The sequence below is a fragment of the Bison bison genome, unplaced genomic scaffold, assembly GCF_000754665.1.
Source record: "Bison bison bison isolate TAMUID 2011002044 unplaced genomic scaffold, Bison_UMD1.0 scf7180017864490, whole genome shotgun sequence".
NCBI lineage: Eukaryota > Metazoa > Chordata > Mammalia > Artiodactyla > Bovidae > Bison > Bison bison.
The window spans coordinates 6,435,154-6,452,251 of NW_011495049.1; the positions used below are offsets into that span (position 1 = coordinate 6,435,154).

At 51.7% G+C, this 17,098-nt stretch overlaps 1 protein-coding gene across 1 annotated transcript in view; it reads left to right on the top strand.

Annotated features, from left to right (window-relative positions):
- WWC1 (WW and C2 domain containing 1) overlaps nt 1-17,098 on the top strand; it is a 158,932-nt gene that overhangs the window by 111,086 nt on the left and 30,748 nt on the right. The window contains exons 9-15 of the mRNA XM_010863353.1: nt 2,377-2,619; nt 10,037-10,126; nt 10,837-11,366; nt 14,954-15,062; nt 15,411-15,491; nt 16,144-16,230; nt 17,044-17,084. Of these exons, the coding sequence (XP_010861655.1) occupies nt 2,377-2,619; nt 10,037-10,126; nt 10,837-11,366; nt 14,954-15,062; nt 15,411-15,491; nt 16,144-16,230; nt 17,044-17,084 (1,181 nt within the window). The remainder of the gene's footprint in view (nt 1-2,376; nt 2,620-10,036; nt 10,127-10,836; nt 11,367-14,953; nt 15,063-15,410; nt 15,492-16,143; nt 16,231-17,043; nt 17,085-17,098) is intronic.

The following is a 17,098-nucleotide window of genomic DNA, read 5'->3' on the forward strand; positions in this document are numbered from 1 at the left end:
TGTATATATATAGTTGATTCATTTTTCTATATAGCAGAAACTAATGCCATGTTGTAAAGCAACTATACTGAAATAAAAAATTTTTAAAGGACTTTTCTGGTGGTCCAGTGGTTAGGACTTTGTCTTTCCAATGCATTGGGTGCAGGTTTGGTCTCTGGCCAGGGAGCTAAGACCCCACATGCCTCTTGGCCAAAAGATAAAACATAAAACAGAAGCAATATTATTAAAAAAAATCAATAAAGACTTTTAATATATGTTTTAAAAATACAGAGATTGACTCTGGTGGATTTAGGACAAAAAAAGCATCAGTCACCCCTTCAATTTCCTGTGTGTAGTAGAGCCCCCACTCCCACCCCCTGACTTAGCCATAGCACCCTATTCTCAAGCAGTTGGCTGGATAACAGCTACAGTTATCCCAAAGCTGGCTTTGGTGGACTGCTGTATATGTGAGTATGGGATTAAGATTAATTCACTCTAAGAGTCCCTGCTGAGACACTTGGCTGGGAAGGAGCAAATGTATATGTGGTTCTCTGTGAACTTCTCACTACACACCCTGGAGGTCTCATCTCCAACAATGTTTTTGGTAAAATGAGAATTTGGCCACACTGTTTGCAGGGAAGATTGAACTGAGGGTCTGGAGGCCTGGTACCCCAACAAATACTGGTCATGTGTATGACCTGCAGTCGTAGTGGAACCGCATCCTCTCTGGCTACCTGCCCCACAGGATTACCATCAGGTCCTGTCCACCCCAGGGTAGGACGGTGAAGGGGCTTCCCTGGTGGCTCAGATGGTAAAGAATCCACCTGCAATGCAGAAGACGTGGGTTCCATCACTGGGTGGAGGAGATTCCCCTGGAGAAGGGAATGGCTACCCACTCTAGTATTCTTGCCTGGAGAATCCCATGGTCAGAGGAGCCTGGTAGTGATAGCTTTTAAAAAAACACTTTGCAAAGACTAAATTCTAAAGAATCACATGATTGTTTTTAAGTATTTGTAGCAATACTCTTAGCAATACTGTGAATTTTAATTTGATCCAATGATAATCATACCGAATATCTATGTAGCACATGGCCTTGTATAAAGAGCTCTTTTTTTCTTTTTCGAGTCCTCTTTAATGGAATGGATTGTTCCAATTTTTTAAAAAATATATTAATTTTAAAAGGGTTCACGTACATCTGTGTAAAGAGCTCTTAGTGATATGTTTTTGTTTGGTCCTCACAACTCACCTCGCAGGCACCAGTATCATCCCCACCTCACAGATGAGGATGTGTGTGTGTGTGCTATGTCATTTCGGTCGTGTCCAACTGTTTATGACCCCACAGACTGTAGCCCATCAGCCTCCTCTGTCCCTGGGATTCTCCAGGCAAGAATACTGGAGTGGTTGCCATGCCCTCCTCCAGGGGATCTTCGCCACCCAGGGGATTGAACCTGTGTCTCTCAGGTCTCTTGCATTCAGGCAGGTTCTTTACCCTCGTGCCAGTTGGGAAGCCCACAGATGAGGATACTGAGTCTCCTTCCCGTAACACTTCTTAATGGCCTGCAGTGTACCGGCCACTGTGCTAGCAGCTTGTGTCACCTGAATGATTTCTTAAGAAAGTCGGAGCCAAGACTCTAACAGGCAGCCTCTGACCTCAAGTGTGCAGCTGTTCACAGGTGCTGCCACTACCCTCTGGACTGAGAACACCAGGGTGGCAATGGCAGTGTTTGCTGTCATCATAGAGGGCCCGTGACTGCCATTGTTTCAGCACTCACGTGCCAGACACACAGAACACATAATTGCTCATTTTCACACCAATTCTGATGCAGAAGTAACTGTTTCCTTCTATGCAAGGCTCAGGGAGTGTGCCCCACATTACACACGTGAGAAGTGGTTAAACCAGGGAGCGAGCGCAGTAGCAGCAGCAGAATTCATTGAGTGCTGGTTTAGTGTGTGCCAGATATTGCGCTTGGATATTTTATGAATTATGTCCTAAAACCTGCAACCGTTACCCGACAAGGAAGGAGGTGGTGGTGTTCCCTGCAGAGTGACGAAGCAACTTGCCCAAGGGCACATAGCTAGCGGTAGGAGGCTATTGCCTGGTGACGGATCCACTTCTGTTCTATCAGGCTTCGTGTCCCTCAGGGCAAGGACACTGCCTCTACCCCCCTTCCCTGCTGAGCCAGGATTGGCATGTGGTAGGCATCGCGTGTGTTTGTTAGATAAAAATCTGTTCCTTGAGACCACACGCTGATCAAAAGGAATCCAGTCAGGGTCAAAGAGGATGCTCTGAGAGTGGCAGTGCTCCTGGAACCATGTAACCTTGGCAACACAGTCTGTCCCGCTGCTCCTGGGTTGCTGCTGAGCACACCGGTCAATGCTCACTCTCTTGGCCCACAGGATTGCCAACCTGAAGATCCAGCTCGCCAAGCTGGACAGCGAGGCCTGGCCTGGAGTGCTCGACTCTGAGAGGGACCGGCTGATCCTCATCAACGAGAAGGAGGAGCTACTGAAGGAGATGCGCTTCATCAGCCCCCGGAAGTGGACCCAAGGGGAGGTGGAGCAGCTGGAGATGGCCCGCAAGCGGCTGGAGAAGGACCTGCAGGCGGCCCGGGACACCCAGAGCAAGGCGCTGACCGAGAGGTGGGGCTGGGCTGGGGGCACGGGGCCCTTGCCTGCTGCTGGTCATCCTCCAGCCCCTCAGCGAGAGGGACAACCTGGGACGCCCGGGCTCCACTCTGAGAGCACAGTTTAGAGAACTCATCACTTTCCAGAATAGCAAATGTAGGGAAGTGACTCACCAACCAACCATCCCAAAATTTTACCAGAGGGAATCGCATTACTAAAACGTCTGCTCACATGCAGATTTTCAGAAATGCTCTTCTGAGATAAGCTCTATGTAATTTACAGCAGTTGTTCTCCAGCTTTGTGACAGTGACTCACGCATTATTACCGAATAGACAAAAGTTTCATGCAACAGTGCGTAGTCTTTCTGTGCGAGAGTCCTCCGATACTTTTTTTTCTATTGCGTCTCTCTTCACACCGGTCGTGGCCCACTAAATTGGTTTTGCCCCGTGCTAAGGAATTGCAATTTGCAGTTTGAAAAACACTGGTTTAGATGGGGCTTGCAAACTGAGATGCTTATAGGGGTCAAGCAGGTGATATAAATGCCAGAGGCCACTTGGCCATGGGCCATGTTAGACTGCAGTGCACAGACCCCAGGTGTTGTCTGCAGCCTCCAGGAGGTGAGTACAGGCCCCAGGCTGCTAGAGGCCCCATTTTTCAAGAAAAGAGTTTTTTTGATTTTTTTTCAATATTGGCAACTAATCCAAAACAATTTTTAATACCCTAGAGGCTAAATTAGCTTCATCTGTGGGCTTGATTTAACATGAAAGCCACTGGTTTACATTCTCAGGTTTAGACTGTATAGTGAAAGTCGCTCAGTCGTGTCCGACTCTTTGCAACCCCATAGACAGTCCATGAAATTCTCCAGGCCAGAATACTGGAGTGGGTAGCCTTTCCCTTTTCCGGGAGATCTTCCCAATCCAGGGATCAAACCCAGGCCTCCTGCATTGCAGGCAGATTCTTTACCAGCTGAGCCACAACAGACTTTAATCTTTTAGTCTCTCACCAGCCTCCACACCCATACCACACAGAGCACATCTCTGTGTTCACAGTCTTGCAGGTGGTCCTTCAATCCCCAGCTTCTCCATTCATGCAAGAGATGTTTTGTGGCACATATTTTGCATGCAACGCAATTTGGAGGATTCAGAAGTGAATAGGTCATGATCTCTGCTCTAATACTCTTAAAGTGTATTCAGTTATTTTCACTTTTTTTTTTTGGCAGCAGACTTTATTGGACAAAGTCCCTGCCCTTAATCTTGTGGACAGAGGAGCCTGTTGTTTAGTCGCTCAGTCGTGTCCAGTGTTTTGCCACCCCATGGAATGGGCTGTAGCATGCCAGGCTTCCCTGTCTTTTACCACCTCCCGGAGCTTGCTGAAACTCATGTCCATTGAGTTGGTGACGTCATCCAACCGTCTCGTCCTCTGTCGTCCCCTTCTCCTCCTGCCTTCAGTCTTTCTCAACATCAGGGTCTCTTCTAATGAGTCAGCTCTTTGCATCAGGTGGCCAAAGTATTGGAGGTTCAGCTTGAGCATCAGTCCTTCCAGTGAATATTCAGGAATGAATAGTCCTTCCAATGAATATTCAGGAATATGCAGCATCAGTCCTTCCAATGAATATTCAGAGGAGCTTGGCAAGCTACAGTTCGCAAGAGTCGGACATGTCTTAGTGACTAAACCACCACCACCACCACCACCACCTGCCATTAAGGAGCTACAGTTAAAGACGTGCTGTGCTTAGTCGCTCAGTTGTGTCCGACTCTTTGTGACCCATGGACTGTAGCCCACCGGGCTCCTCTATCCGTGGGATTCTCCAGGCAAGAATACTGGAGTGGGTTGCCATGCCCTCCTCCAAGGGATCTTCCCAACCCAGGGATCGAACCCAGGTCTCCCGCATCGCAGGCAGATTCTTTACTGTCTGAGCCACGGGGGAAGCCCAGAATTGAAGATGGTGGTTTTCAAACTTGTTGTGGGGTGGGCATGGGCAAGAGGGGAAGGGATGAGCAGGGGTATTCCTCTTTCCCGTGTACTCAGAGGCAGAAGCCCCGTTTATAAAGCAGATGAAGCTGTCTGGGCCAGTGGCAGCAGGCCCGGTGTCCTCAGTGCCCAGCTGTGCTCTCTGTATCACCCTGTGATGGGGGCTAGGATGCTTTCAGGGAGCCTCCTCTGTGCGAAGGCACCCTGCTTCAGCCTCACCCTGGTAACTGAGTGAGCGCTATCTGCATATGGCAGGGTGCCAGATGGGTGAAGTTGACCTGCCTCTGCCTGGCCTCCTATAAGCACATCAAAGAGTCCATTGACTGTCAGAGGTGGGAAAGCTTTCCCCACCAAGCCCCTTGTCAGAACTGTTCGCAGGGATGTGTCACTTTTCTCACCTTTTCCTTCTCCTGGGAGGAGCGGCTGATTGCTGACACACCACCAGGCAGGTGGGAGGAGGAGAAAAGGGCTTCAGGAGCTGGTTGTTTATAGCCCTAGGAAGCACCTCCTAGAAATCTCCTTTAGTGCCAAGGCCCTGTCCTACTTTCCCCATGGCTGTGCAGCTTGGGGACGAGGCCTCTGACAAGACGCCTTTTTGACTTTAGTGTCATTTGAAAGAATAAATGGTTAGCCAACCTGAGCAGACCCTTACAGGCCTCTGCATGTATCTCCTAATGTGTCTGCCGGTCCTCTGGGTTCCTGACTTGCTCCAAGGCCCTCCAGCTATCACTGGGAAGCCCTCAGCTATTCATCATGCTCACAGCCAGCAGCTGAAAAGAACAGATCCGTGACAGCCTTACTGCTTGGTAGGTCAGTAGAAATACCCTTCCTACCACTGACCTTGAGCAAGTCATTGACCATATGGACTTCAACTGCCTAATAGGGGGAAAAAAACAAGATAATTACATTCTATATAAATATTTATATATTCTGAAGGCCAGTGGTTAGACCAGATTGTGAACTGAGGCTCTTCTCTAATAATTTCAGTTTCTTGAAACTTGGATTGGATATGCTCTTAGAACTCCCTAAAGTGAAAGTGTTAGTCGCTCAGTCATGTCTGACTCTTTGTGACCCTATAGCCTGTTGCCCGCCAGGCTCCTCTGTCCATGGGATTCTCCAGGCAAGAATACTGGAGTAGGTTGCCATGCCCTCCTTCAGGGGATCTTCCCAACCCAGGGATCGAACTGTGTCTTTTAAGAGTCTCCTGCACTGACAGGTGGGTTCTTGACCACTAGTGCCACCTGGGAAGTGTATATTACATGTAAAAGTTATCTTTATGTACCAGATTCTGTAACCTACATCATCTCAGCTAAGCCTCCCAGCAACCCTGAGATTAATCTTCGTTTCATAGATGCGGAAACTGAGGCTCACCCGATATCACGGAGGCACAGAGCCGGGATTACTACCCAGGCTGCTGCCCTCTTAGAAGACCTTTCATTGTTGCCTTCAGCATCATCTTTCAAAGGTCTGACTGCTCTCCTGGAACAGTGAGTTCACACAGTCCATCCAGGGAAGCCAGAACCTCCAGTCCACGGCAACTGCTGAGCGGCTGACTCGAGGTCCCAGAGAGCAGGGTCCCCTGGGTCACACAGAGAGAAGCCAGGGGAAAGCCTTGGGAAGGACAGGACTGATGGCTTGAGCCCCTGCAGGAGAGAGAGGAGAAAGCCCACCCATAAGTTTTCATCTGTGTTCTTTGCCTCCAGCCCCCTGACTGTCTGCGTTCATCTTCTGACTCTCTTGTTCTCTAGGTTTCTTTCTCTTTTTGTTTCTCAGGCATGCATGTCAGTTGCTAAATTCGTGTCCAACTCTTTGCAACCCCGTGGACTGTAATCCACCAGGCTCCTCTGTCCATAGAATTTTCTAGGCAAGAATACTAGAGTGGGTTGCCGTTTCCTTCTCCAGGGGATCTTCCCGACCTGGGGATTGAACCAATATCTCTTGTGTTTCCTACACTGGATTCTTTACCACTGAGCCTCCAGGGAAGCCACGCTCCACTGTTTCTTCTCTCTCTAGTTAAGTGGGACAGAGAGGACTTCCCAGTGGCTGAGACTCTGGGCTCCCAATGCAGGGACCCTTGTTTGATCCCTGGTCAGGGAACTAGACCCCACATGCCACAACTAAGAGTTTGGATGCCGCAACAAAGATTGAAGATCCCACATGCCACAACTAAGACTTGGCACAGTAAATAAATAAATTAAAAAAAATTTTTTTAAGTGGGGCAGAGGATGAAATGGTTGGGTGGTGTCCCCGACTCAATGGACATGAGTTTGAGCGAACTCTGGGATATAGTGAAGGATGGGAAGGCCTGGTATGCTGCAGTCCATGGGGTCACAAAGAGTCATATACGACTTGGCGACTGAACAACAATTGTACTCCTCACCTGCACACAACAGCCTCTCTGTTCAAGGTGGATTTGATTAGGCCAGAAAGAGACACGTCCAGGAACAGCACACCACAGGGTCTGCCAAACCCCAATCAGGAATCGGTGAGAAGCACGGACCTCCCCCCAACACCCCCTCTCCTACCCCCTCTCCTACCCCCTACTCCCACCCCCTACTCCCACCTCCCTTCCTGTGGACCCTCCCCACCACTGCAGAGAGCTGCAGTGCCTGTTAGGGTGGGATCTCTGCCCCCACCCCAGGGCCTAACTCCCCAGACCTGAGCCACAGCCCAGGCTCTTGCATTTTTAACCAGCGCCCCAGGTGCTGAGCTGCAGCTTGTGGGGTTCCAGCCCCACCCTCTGGGTCCTCTGCGTGCTTCCACGCTTGATGCGTCCTTGGCCTCACAGCATGTGCCGGGCATCACACGCAAACGCCATATGGCCACCGAAGCCATTGCCTCTGGGAGGCAGCCTCAGCACCTGCATGCTGTTACTGGTGGCGACACCCCTGTGCTTAAGAAGTCAAGGCCACCTGGCTCCCAGGCCGCTAAGCCTCCAGTTGGGCCTCCCGGGGGGCCGGAACCTGCGTTTACTTCTAGTGCATGTGCTGTGGTCTCCTCCCAGAGGAGAGGAAAACAGAGGTAGAAATGGTGACCCCCCAGCTGTGCCTTGACCCCCCCCTGCCCCCACCCAGCCCAGACCTCACACCCTTTCAAGGTCTTCCTCTTATAGAGGGCCACATTCCACAGTCCTGTCCATTCCATTGAAAACTGGGCTTTTGTTCATTACTGGCTCCATCTGCTGGCCTGCTGTCTGCCCCCACCCCCAGCCCTAGGCAGGACTCTGGAATAACAGCGCCAGGGGTTGAACCGGCCAAGAACCATGCCGAGGCCACTACGCCCGCTGTTCCCATGGTCTTTTCTGTAATTCCACAACCCAGCTCCCCAGTGACAGATCCTGCCCGTCTCTCATCACTCTCCAGTTGTGTCTCTGGTCTTCATGGCAGGGCCTGTGTTGGGGTCCTGGGGCGTGTCGGTGGAGGGATGGCATGGTTAGCTTTTCCATGGGAATGAACTCTTTCTCTCAGGTCCCAGGCTGGGTTGGCTGTGCTTTGGGAGCAATGAGTCAGTCATTCCTCGTCCAGTAGGATGGCATAAGGGGATATGAAGATCCGTCCAGGGAGATAATTTTTTAATTCATTATTTACTTTTTGGCTGTGCTGGGTCTTCACCGCTGTACCCGGGCTTTCTCTAGTTGCAGCGAACAGGGGCTGCTCTTCATTCTGGCTTCTCATGTGGGTGGCTTCTCTTTGCTCTCGTTGCAGAGCACGAGCTGTATCTAGAGACTGGGCTCAGTAGTTGTGGCACATAGACTCGGTTACTCTGCAGTCCCCTACATTGGTGGGTGGCTTCTTAACCTCTGGGCCACCAGAGGAGTCCCAAGGGAGATTGAACGTCTGGGTCTTTTCAGGAGCTCAAAGGAGCTTTCCCCGTGTCAGCTGGGGAGGAGTTGTCCCTTCAGTGACGCCTTTTCAAACACGTCCATGTTGTGGGCACCGTGCTCGGGGCTGGAGAGTGAGGCACAACTCCTGCCTTACAATCCCCAGCTAGTGAAGCAACTTGGAAACCACAGTGTGCCAAAAAGTCACCTGGATAGGTAATAATGATGCAGATTCCAGGGAATTCCCTGGTGGACCAATGGTTAGGACTTGGCACTTTCCCTGCTGAGGCCTGGGTTCAATCCCTGGTCAGGGAACTAAGACCCCACATGCTGAGTGGCATGGCCAAAAAAAAAAAAGAAGAGATGCATATTCCTGAGCCCAGGAGTTCCCTGACTGTTCAGTGGTTAGGTCTCCACACTTTCACTACTAAAAGGGTCTGGATTTGATCCCTAGTTGGGGAACTAAAATCCCACAAGCTGCACTGTACCAGCCAAAAAAATAAAAATAAAAACCCAAGGATTTTGCCCTCAGGAAGGGAGTTGCAGAACTGAGCATCGTTGTCAGCAGGCCTGGGTGCAGGCTTTTGCTCCCGGGCTCTGTGATGCTCCATCACACTCACCAGGATCTTCCCCAGGCGCTCTGGAACCATTCTCTCAAGCTCCTTTGCTGACTGCTTCTTGCCTGTTCAGCCTTGAGATGCTGTTTAGACTCAGAGCTTGGTCGTGGACCCTACCTTTTTTTGTCCCTTTTATATTTTGCCCTAAGATGGTGCATTTGTTTGTTAGGGCTGCCAAACCAGCATACTACGCATGGGGTGACTTCAGCAACAAAAATGTATTAAGTATTTCTGCAGAGTCCTGGAAGCCAGAAGTCCAAAGTCAAGGTGTTGGCAGGGTTGTTTTTTCTGAGGCCTCTCTCCTTGGATTCTGGGTCTGCACATGGTCATCTACACATCTTCACGTGGTCTTCTCTCTCTGCGCACCTGTGCGCAGCACAGGAAGGGATGGTTGGGTGGAGTCTTAACTCTGCCACTAACTCTCTAGCTTTAAGTAAACTATTTAGCTCTAAGAGCCTCAGCTTCCCTATGCATAAAGTGAGATAATAAAATTCTTACCAAGAAGGGTTATTGTGCAAATGATTTAAGGCAATATCAGGGCTTCCCTGGTGGCTCCTCACTGAAGAATCCTCCTGCCAGTGCAGGAGACACAGGTTCAATCCCTAAATCGGGAAGATCCCCTGGAAGAGGAAACAGCAACCCACTCCAGTATTCTTGCCTGAGAAATCCCATGGGCAGAGACACTTGGTAGGCTATAGTCTATGGAGTTGCAGAGTCGGACACAACTTAGTGACTAATGAACAACAACATAAGTTTCCTAGTCAGCCCCTGGTATATGCTATATACCAGGTATATGCATCGCCTGCATATACCATGCAGGCGATGCATATAGCAGTTACTATAACATTGTACATAGAGACCATATCTCTCCAAACATCATAGTATAATGCTCCCAGGATGTTCCTGTGTGTGTGTGTATGTCTGTGGACATCTTCATGAGTATATGCCTGTGGTTCCTCTCTCAGGGAGATGGAGGCTGGATCCCCCAGGGCTTCCCCCTCATGCCTTCTCTTGCTCCCTTCAGGTTGAAGTTAAACAGTAAGAGGAACCAGCTGGTGAGAGAGCTGGAGGAAGCCACCCGGCAGGTTGCGGCCCTGCACTCCCAGCTGAAGAGGTGAGTGGTGGGCAGTGGGGTAAGTGTTCCCCGGGGAATGGCCAGATATGCTTGAGTGCACAGCAGGTCTATGGATGGTCCAGGGGGGTTTGTGCTGGGACAGATGTGGCCCAGGGCAGGGTCCTTCACCTCCCTAGACCACAGCCTCCTCGGTCCTTCTGACAGCGTGCAGAAGGCCCCAGTCGGGTGCTAGTGAGTCTCATTCACATCCCTCACCCCTACCACCCAACTTGCACGACACAGAGGGGGTTGGCTTCAGGCCGGGGCCTCGCTGGGCAGAGTGGCCAGAATTTTATCACATTTTGTTTTCATCAGATATTTTTGTCAGTTGACAGGGCTTTTCAAGTTACACTTAGGATATAAAGGCTCCTTTTGAAGATAACTATGTTAATGTTTAAAAAGTGACTTGATTTGGAGAAAAATATTAAGCCTCATTACTTGGCATTGGATTCAAATATGGAAAAATAGGAAAATGGAGTGCAGCTGGTGGAGGTTCGAGAAACAGGAGGAAGTGGACTCAGAAGGCAGCTGGGTTGGGTTCGAATCCCAACTCTGTCGGCCTTCTCCGGATATCCCCTTCAGTGAAGCAGGGGTGCACAGTCTGCCCTGGGCACCATCGGGGGTCCAGTGAAACAGTGTGTCCTGAGTGCTTTCCGGGGGAGCTTTCGGGAGGCCCACCCGCTCAGTGTCCTCTACTCCCCCCGCTCCAGCCTCTCCGGCAGCATGCAGAGCCTGTCCTCCGGCAGCAGTCCGGGGTCCCTCACGTCCAGCCGGGGCTCCCTGGCCGCCTCCAGCCTGGACTCCTCCGCCTCGGCCAGCTTCACCGACCTCTACTATGACCCGTTCGAGCAGCTGGACTCGGAGCTGCAGAACAAGGTGGAATTCCTGCTCCTGGAGGGGGCCACAGGCTTCCGGCCCTCTGGCTGCATCACCACCATCCACGAGGACGAAGTGGCCAAGACCCGGAAGGCGGAGGGGGGCGGCCGCCTGCAAGCCCTGCGCTCCCTCTCGGGCACCCCCAAGTCCATGACCTCCCTGTCCCCCCGCTCCTCGCTCTCCTCCCCGTCCCCGCCCTGCTCGCCTCTCATCGCTGACCTGGCTGGGGAAGCCTTCCTGAGCAACCTGGAGTTTGAAGACCCCGAGCTGAGTGCCGCTCTCTGTGAGCTGAGCCTCGGTAGCAGCATGCGGGAGAGGTACCGGCTGGAGGAACCCGGAGCGGAAGGCAAGCCGCTGAGCCAAGGTAGAGAGCACTGCATCCCAGGAGGGAGGGAGGTGGGGCTGTGCTCAGGACCGAGATCTGACCTCAGTTACAATTGTGACAGTTACGGGCAACAGTTACTGCTTTCTATCTACCAGATCTGTACACGGTGTATCGATTTATTCATTCATGCAGTAGGTATTTATTACGTGTTTACTGTCATCTAGACCCTGAGCAATGGCACCCCACTCCAGTACTCTTGCTTGGAAAATCCCATGGACGGAGGAGCCTGTTAGGCTGCAGTCCATGGGGTCGCTAAGAGTCAGACACGACTGAGCGACTGCACTTTCACTTTTCACTTTCATGCATTGGAGAAGGAAATGGCAACCCACTCCAGTGTTCTTGCCTGGAGAATCCCAGGGACGGGGGAGCCTGGTGGGCTGCCGTCTATGGGGTCGCACAGAGTCGGACACGATTTAGCATCAGCAGCAGCAGACCCTGAGCAAAGGGTTTTTCCATGGTGGGTTCATTCATGCAACAGATACTAAGTACCTATGGAAACTATGTCTTAATGGGTGGATATGGATTCATTCATTCTTTCATTGGACAGATAGGCCATGTGGGTTAGTTAGAGGATACAGTGTGGAGGACAGATAAGATCCTGGTTGCATGAAGCCTGCATGCAAAGGAAGGCACAGATAATAACTGTAAAAGCAGATCAGGGGAAAGCACTTAGGAGGAGAATAAAACAGGGTGTGATGGAGCCTTTCAGGTTGGAGTGGGGCTGCCATTTCAGGCTGGGTGGTGAAGGAAGGCAACATTTCAACTGTGACTTGAACAGTGAGAAAGAGCCAGCCTTGAGAGAAGCAAGAGCAAAGTGTCTGAGGCTGAAACAGGGGCTGCAAGAAAGACCAAAGGTAGGGGGTCACCAACAAGGCAGAGAATCAGGCAGAGAACAAATTGTGTAAGGTAAGGAGTTTACATTTTATGCTAGTTGCGGCAAGGATCCATGTGATTGAAGCCAGGGAATGACAAAAGATCACTCCTGTTATGAGGTCAAAAAGGGCATTGTAGTCTAGACTGAGATTCAGGTCAGAAGCTTCAAAGTAAAAGATGATGCCAATAATGACAGCCAAGGTTTATTAGAAAAATTTTCATCTGTAACAGCAACCACATAATAAATTATAATGGTGAATATTTATTGGGGTGCATTGATGTGGTGAGCAATGCGCTTGATATGGTGAAATAGGCTACTTCTATTATACCCATTTCCAGAGAAGGCAATGGCAACCCATTCCAGTACTCTTGCTTGGAAAATCCCATGGACAGAGGGGCCTGGTGGGCTGCAGTCCATGGGGTCGCTAGGAGTCAGACACGACTAAGCGACTTCACTTTCACTTTTCACTGTCATGCGTTGGAGAAGGAAATGGCAACCCACTCCAATGTTCTTGCCTGGAGAATCCCAGGGACGGGGGAGCCTGGTGGGCTGCCGTCTATGGGGTCGCACAGAGTCGGACACGACTGAAGCAACTTAGCAGCAGCAGCAGCAGCAGCAGCATTATACCCATTTCACAGATGGAAAGACAGAGGCTCAGAGAGGTGCTATCACTTGCCAACAGGTGGGGAAGCGGGAACTGGAATCTGGGTTTTTCTGACCCCAGTGCCCAACCTCTTTATCACCGTGGTCCCCTTAGGACATGAGGCAGCTCTATGTATTTATTCCTAAGATACCCCTGACGCTCACTGACCCCATCTCACATATGAAAGTCAGGACTGAACAGGATAATTTATTAAGTTCAGGTGTACAAGATACAGGCACTGTTGCACATACTGATTCATGTAAACCTCAAAACAACACTATGAGGTGGGTGTTGATTTTATTCTCATCTTACAGACTGAAAGGCGTGAGACTCGGTGAGGTTAAGTGACTTGTCTGAGGTCAGTGTCACTGCGGTAAGGCAGGACAGTCAGGACTGGCCTCAGGACCACCTAGTTGGCAAAGATCTGCTTCTGACTCCCATGAAGCCAGCTAGAATCTCAACTACTCTCAGCTCCAGGAATGGGGGCAGGGGCAGCTGCAGCACCCAGAAATATCAGTTCCTTCGATTACAAGGGCCACTGGGAGCAAGGGAGAAGCAACACGATTTCCTGGTTAATTAAAGGCTCTGCTGGGTGCATGCCAGCCACTTCCTTAGAAGAAGAGCCGGGAGATCCCTGGGGCTCCCTCATCAGGAAGGCAGTCTTGCCGAGTCCTCTCAAACAAAAATAAAAACAGGCTTCCTACTGCAGCAGGTGGAAAGCTTCAGAAAATTGTTCCCTGGAGAGGAGGGGTTGCAGGCGGAACCTCTAATGAGGCTCAAGAAGGGTTCCCGGTGCTCCCTGTCTAAGGGCTGTGATCAGCTGGATCAGGGATGCTGGGACTCCAGTGGGGTGTGGGGAGCAACCCCTCCCCTACCTCCCAGCCCACCTCACCCCCACCCCACAGCGTCAGTGCAGCTTGGGAGCCAGGGACCGCTCATGTCCCAGGCCGGCATTTCTTCGTGCCATCTCCAGAAGCCTTGCCAGGCTGAGCTCAGACGCTAAGCAGGTTATGTGATTAGTGCCACTGTTCAGTCAGCAGACAAACTAATCTTCTTAAGTGGTTTTGTGGAGGGTGGAGCGGGGTGGGTCTGAAGGCAGGAGGGCTCCAGGGCTGCAGATGTGGGATGCAGGCTGGGAAAGCCACACCCAGATGGCCCCTTGGCCTCTGCCAGGCTCACGGTCACCATCCCCTAGGCCAGCCGGCGCACCCCCCAACCCCCATCCCCCACCCATGTGCCTGGCACACAGCAGGTGCTCAGAAGTGCTGGCCCTGAGGTTGGAACACCTGAATCTGTCCTTCTTGTGCTGCGTGGAGGTCAGGCGCTGTCCTGTATCTTGGCAGCTCTGAACTTGGCAGCGGCCCTGGCACACTGTCAGCGCCCATTATTTGGGGAGGGAAGGAATGTGCAGCGTGTGCTGAGTCTGAGTCCCGGGTCACAGACTTCAGAGGGCCTCTGTCAAGGGCAGGGGAGATGAGCTGACTTAGGAGTGCAGTGGGATAGGCAAGTAGGAGAGCCAGTGCTTAAATCCTTCTTCCCCTTCTTGTCCTCCCGCAAGGGCCCAGGGTCTGTGTTACTGTCCCAAGTGTGTAGGAATTGATCTGGAAGGCATCACTGTAGTGATGGGAATGGTAGTCATAGTAACTAAGGATAGCAGTACGGGTTTCTAGGGCCCTTCGCCTGCCCCAGTCTCTATACTAAAGATTTCTCTATATCATCTCCTTGTGTCTTCCCAACAAAGTAGGTGTTATTATCCCCATTTTACAGATAGGGAATGCAGGGCCTAGAGGGAATAAAGCAGCATCCCAGTGTCATAAAGCAGTGTGTGATTTGAACCCAGGTGGTTTGCCTGTGGAGTCTGAGATGTTAGACACAGACTCCTCTGCTACCCTTTCCTTCACCCCAAAACACGCAGGACTTTGCTGTAAAGGTCAGAGATAGTAGGATTTTGGTGGGACCATCTTAAAACAACAGGGGATCCACAGTACATGTTGGGATGACAGTGTCCTGATTTCTGAAGCCCGCCTTTCCCCCCCTCTCTTCCTCCAGCTGTGAATATGGCTCAGGGGTGCAGCCTGAAAGTGGCCTGTGTGTCTGCCGCCGTGTCAGATGAATCCGTGGCCGGGGACAGTGGTGTGTATGAGGCTTCCGTGCAGAGGTGGGTCCCCGAGTCCCGGGGCCCCCGTGGCGTGTGGGAGGAACCCACAGGAGGGTGGGGGGCTAGAGATACTTCACGTCTGGGAGACTGCTGATTTCCCTGAGTGCCGTCAAGGGGCGTGTGGCCCGGGAGCAAGTATTGGGGAAAGAGCAGCCCCCTTGAGAGAGGGATCTAGAGTCGTGTGGGCAGGCAGGGTCCCCAGGGAGGCTCAGCAGACCCAAACCTTCCTCCTCAAGAACCTGCTGCTCCCTCCCAGAGAGAACCCTGTCTCTGGAAAATGACTTTGGCCCAAGGTCACTGCAGACCAGCCTGACCCTCTGTCTCTGTCTTCCCCGTATTGCCTTCCAGGCTGGGTGTCTCGGAAGCCGCTGCTTTCGACAGTGATGAATCAGAAGCAGTGGGTGCCACCCGGGTTCAGGTCGCCCTGAAGTAAGTGGCAGGGAGGGCGGGGCAGAGGGGCGTGGTCTGCACTGGGTCCCCTCCTCCCCCTTCTGCCTCATGTCCAGCATTTACCCTCCTCCAGAACCAGCAGGCCCCGCTGACAGCTGTGGGCTCCTAACTAAGGGTGGGGGTCTCTTTCTATGCTTCCCAGCTCCCCATTTCACAAAAGAGAAAAAAACAAGGTTTGAAGACTTTGTACCTTGCTCAGTGTCACTGAGCTGGGCAGTGGCCAAGCCAGGCAGGGACCAAGACCGCCTGCCTCTTGGTGTGTTTGGTCATCATCATTACTACAGCTTTTGTCTTATAATCTCATCTGGACTGAAGTCAGCCCCTGGGGGGCTACAGCCTAGATTTCCTGTTGTTGCTCATCTCTTGATGGGGAATGGTCTTGATTATTTTTAAATAGGAATTCATTGCCTACATTTAGCTCTCAGGAAATTTTACACAACCTCTGGCTTCACTTTAAAAAATCAGACCGACAGCTCTGGACCTGTGTCCCTGCATGGCTGCAAACACTGGGTCTGTGATCTCCAGCTCACCACGGTCCCAGAGCAGTCAGCATCTCCATCCGTGATAATTAAAGGAGAGAGAGATAAATGTGTTACCAACAAGTGCTCTGTATGCCCCCTTTTCATTTCAGGTATGATGAGAAGAATAAACAGTTTGCAATATTCATCATTCAGCTGAGCAACCTTTCTGCTTTGTTGCTGCAACAAGACCAGAAAGTGTGAGTGTGTAGCTGACGGACCGTGTATCATCCTCTCGCCCTCTATGCCCATCCCAGGGGACACTCTCCTTTCTGCCCTGCTCCGACCACGGGCCCCCCTAGACCGCTGTGGGTGGTTACTGCACATGACCATGACGCGCAGTGTCAGGGCCGTGAGCGTGGATGCAGGCAGGGCGCCAGACGCGCTCAGTATAAAGAGGAGAGCCCAAGACAGCTTTCCATATGCGTCCTGAGCCCCGACCAGGTGCCAGCACTAAGAATGGGGTGGCGAGCAAACCCCTGTCCTTGTGAACTTGAAGCCTGGTGAAGGAGGAAGTCACGGCCCCTTTTGTCTGCTCTAAGCGCTAGTGTTTCGTGCAGAAAGAGCCAGGCCTGCCTTTCTCAAGAGCCAGTTCCCATCATGATTCAGTGGGCAGGTTGCGATGGGTGTTAACCCTACGGCTAATAATACAGCAGAGACCTGCACCGTTTGGCTCTGCCTGGTGTAGACGGGTTTATGTTTCGTTGAGCTCATCTGCCTCCGTGCCCCTCCTTTGCTAGACCGTAGGCCTTGAGGGCATCAGTATAAGCTTCTGTCTCTGTGGTCTGCACCCAACCAGCGCCTGGGGCGTGACATGTGGGAAGGAGGAAGGCAGGCCCGAAAGCAGGCCAAACAGAAGGCAGACGAGATGGGACACATAGCGACTGGGGAAATGACAAACTCTTGTCCTCTGTGGCTTCCTGGGGGATGTGCAGCAGCTGTGTAGCCTAAGGCCTGAGCCCCCCGACCCGGGCCCCCCTGACCCTGGCTGTCATGTGTGCCTGCCCCTCTAGGAACATCCGAGCGGCTCTCCTTCCGTGCTCCGAGAGCACCACATGCCTCTCCCGG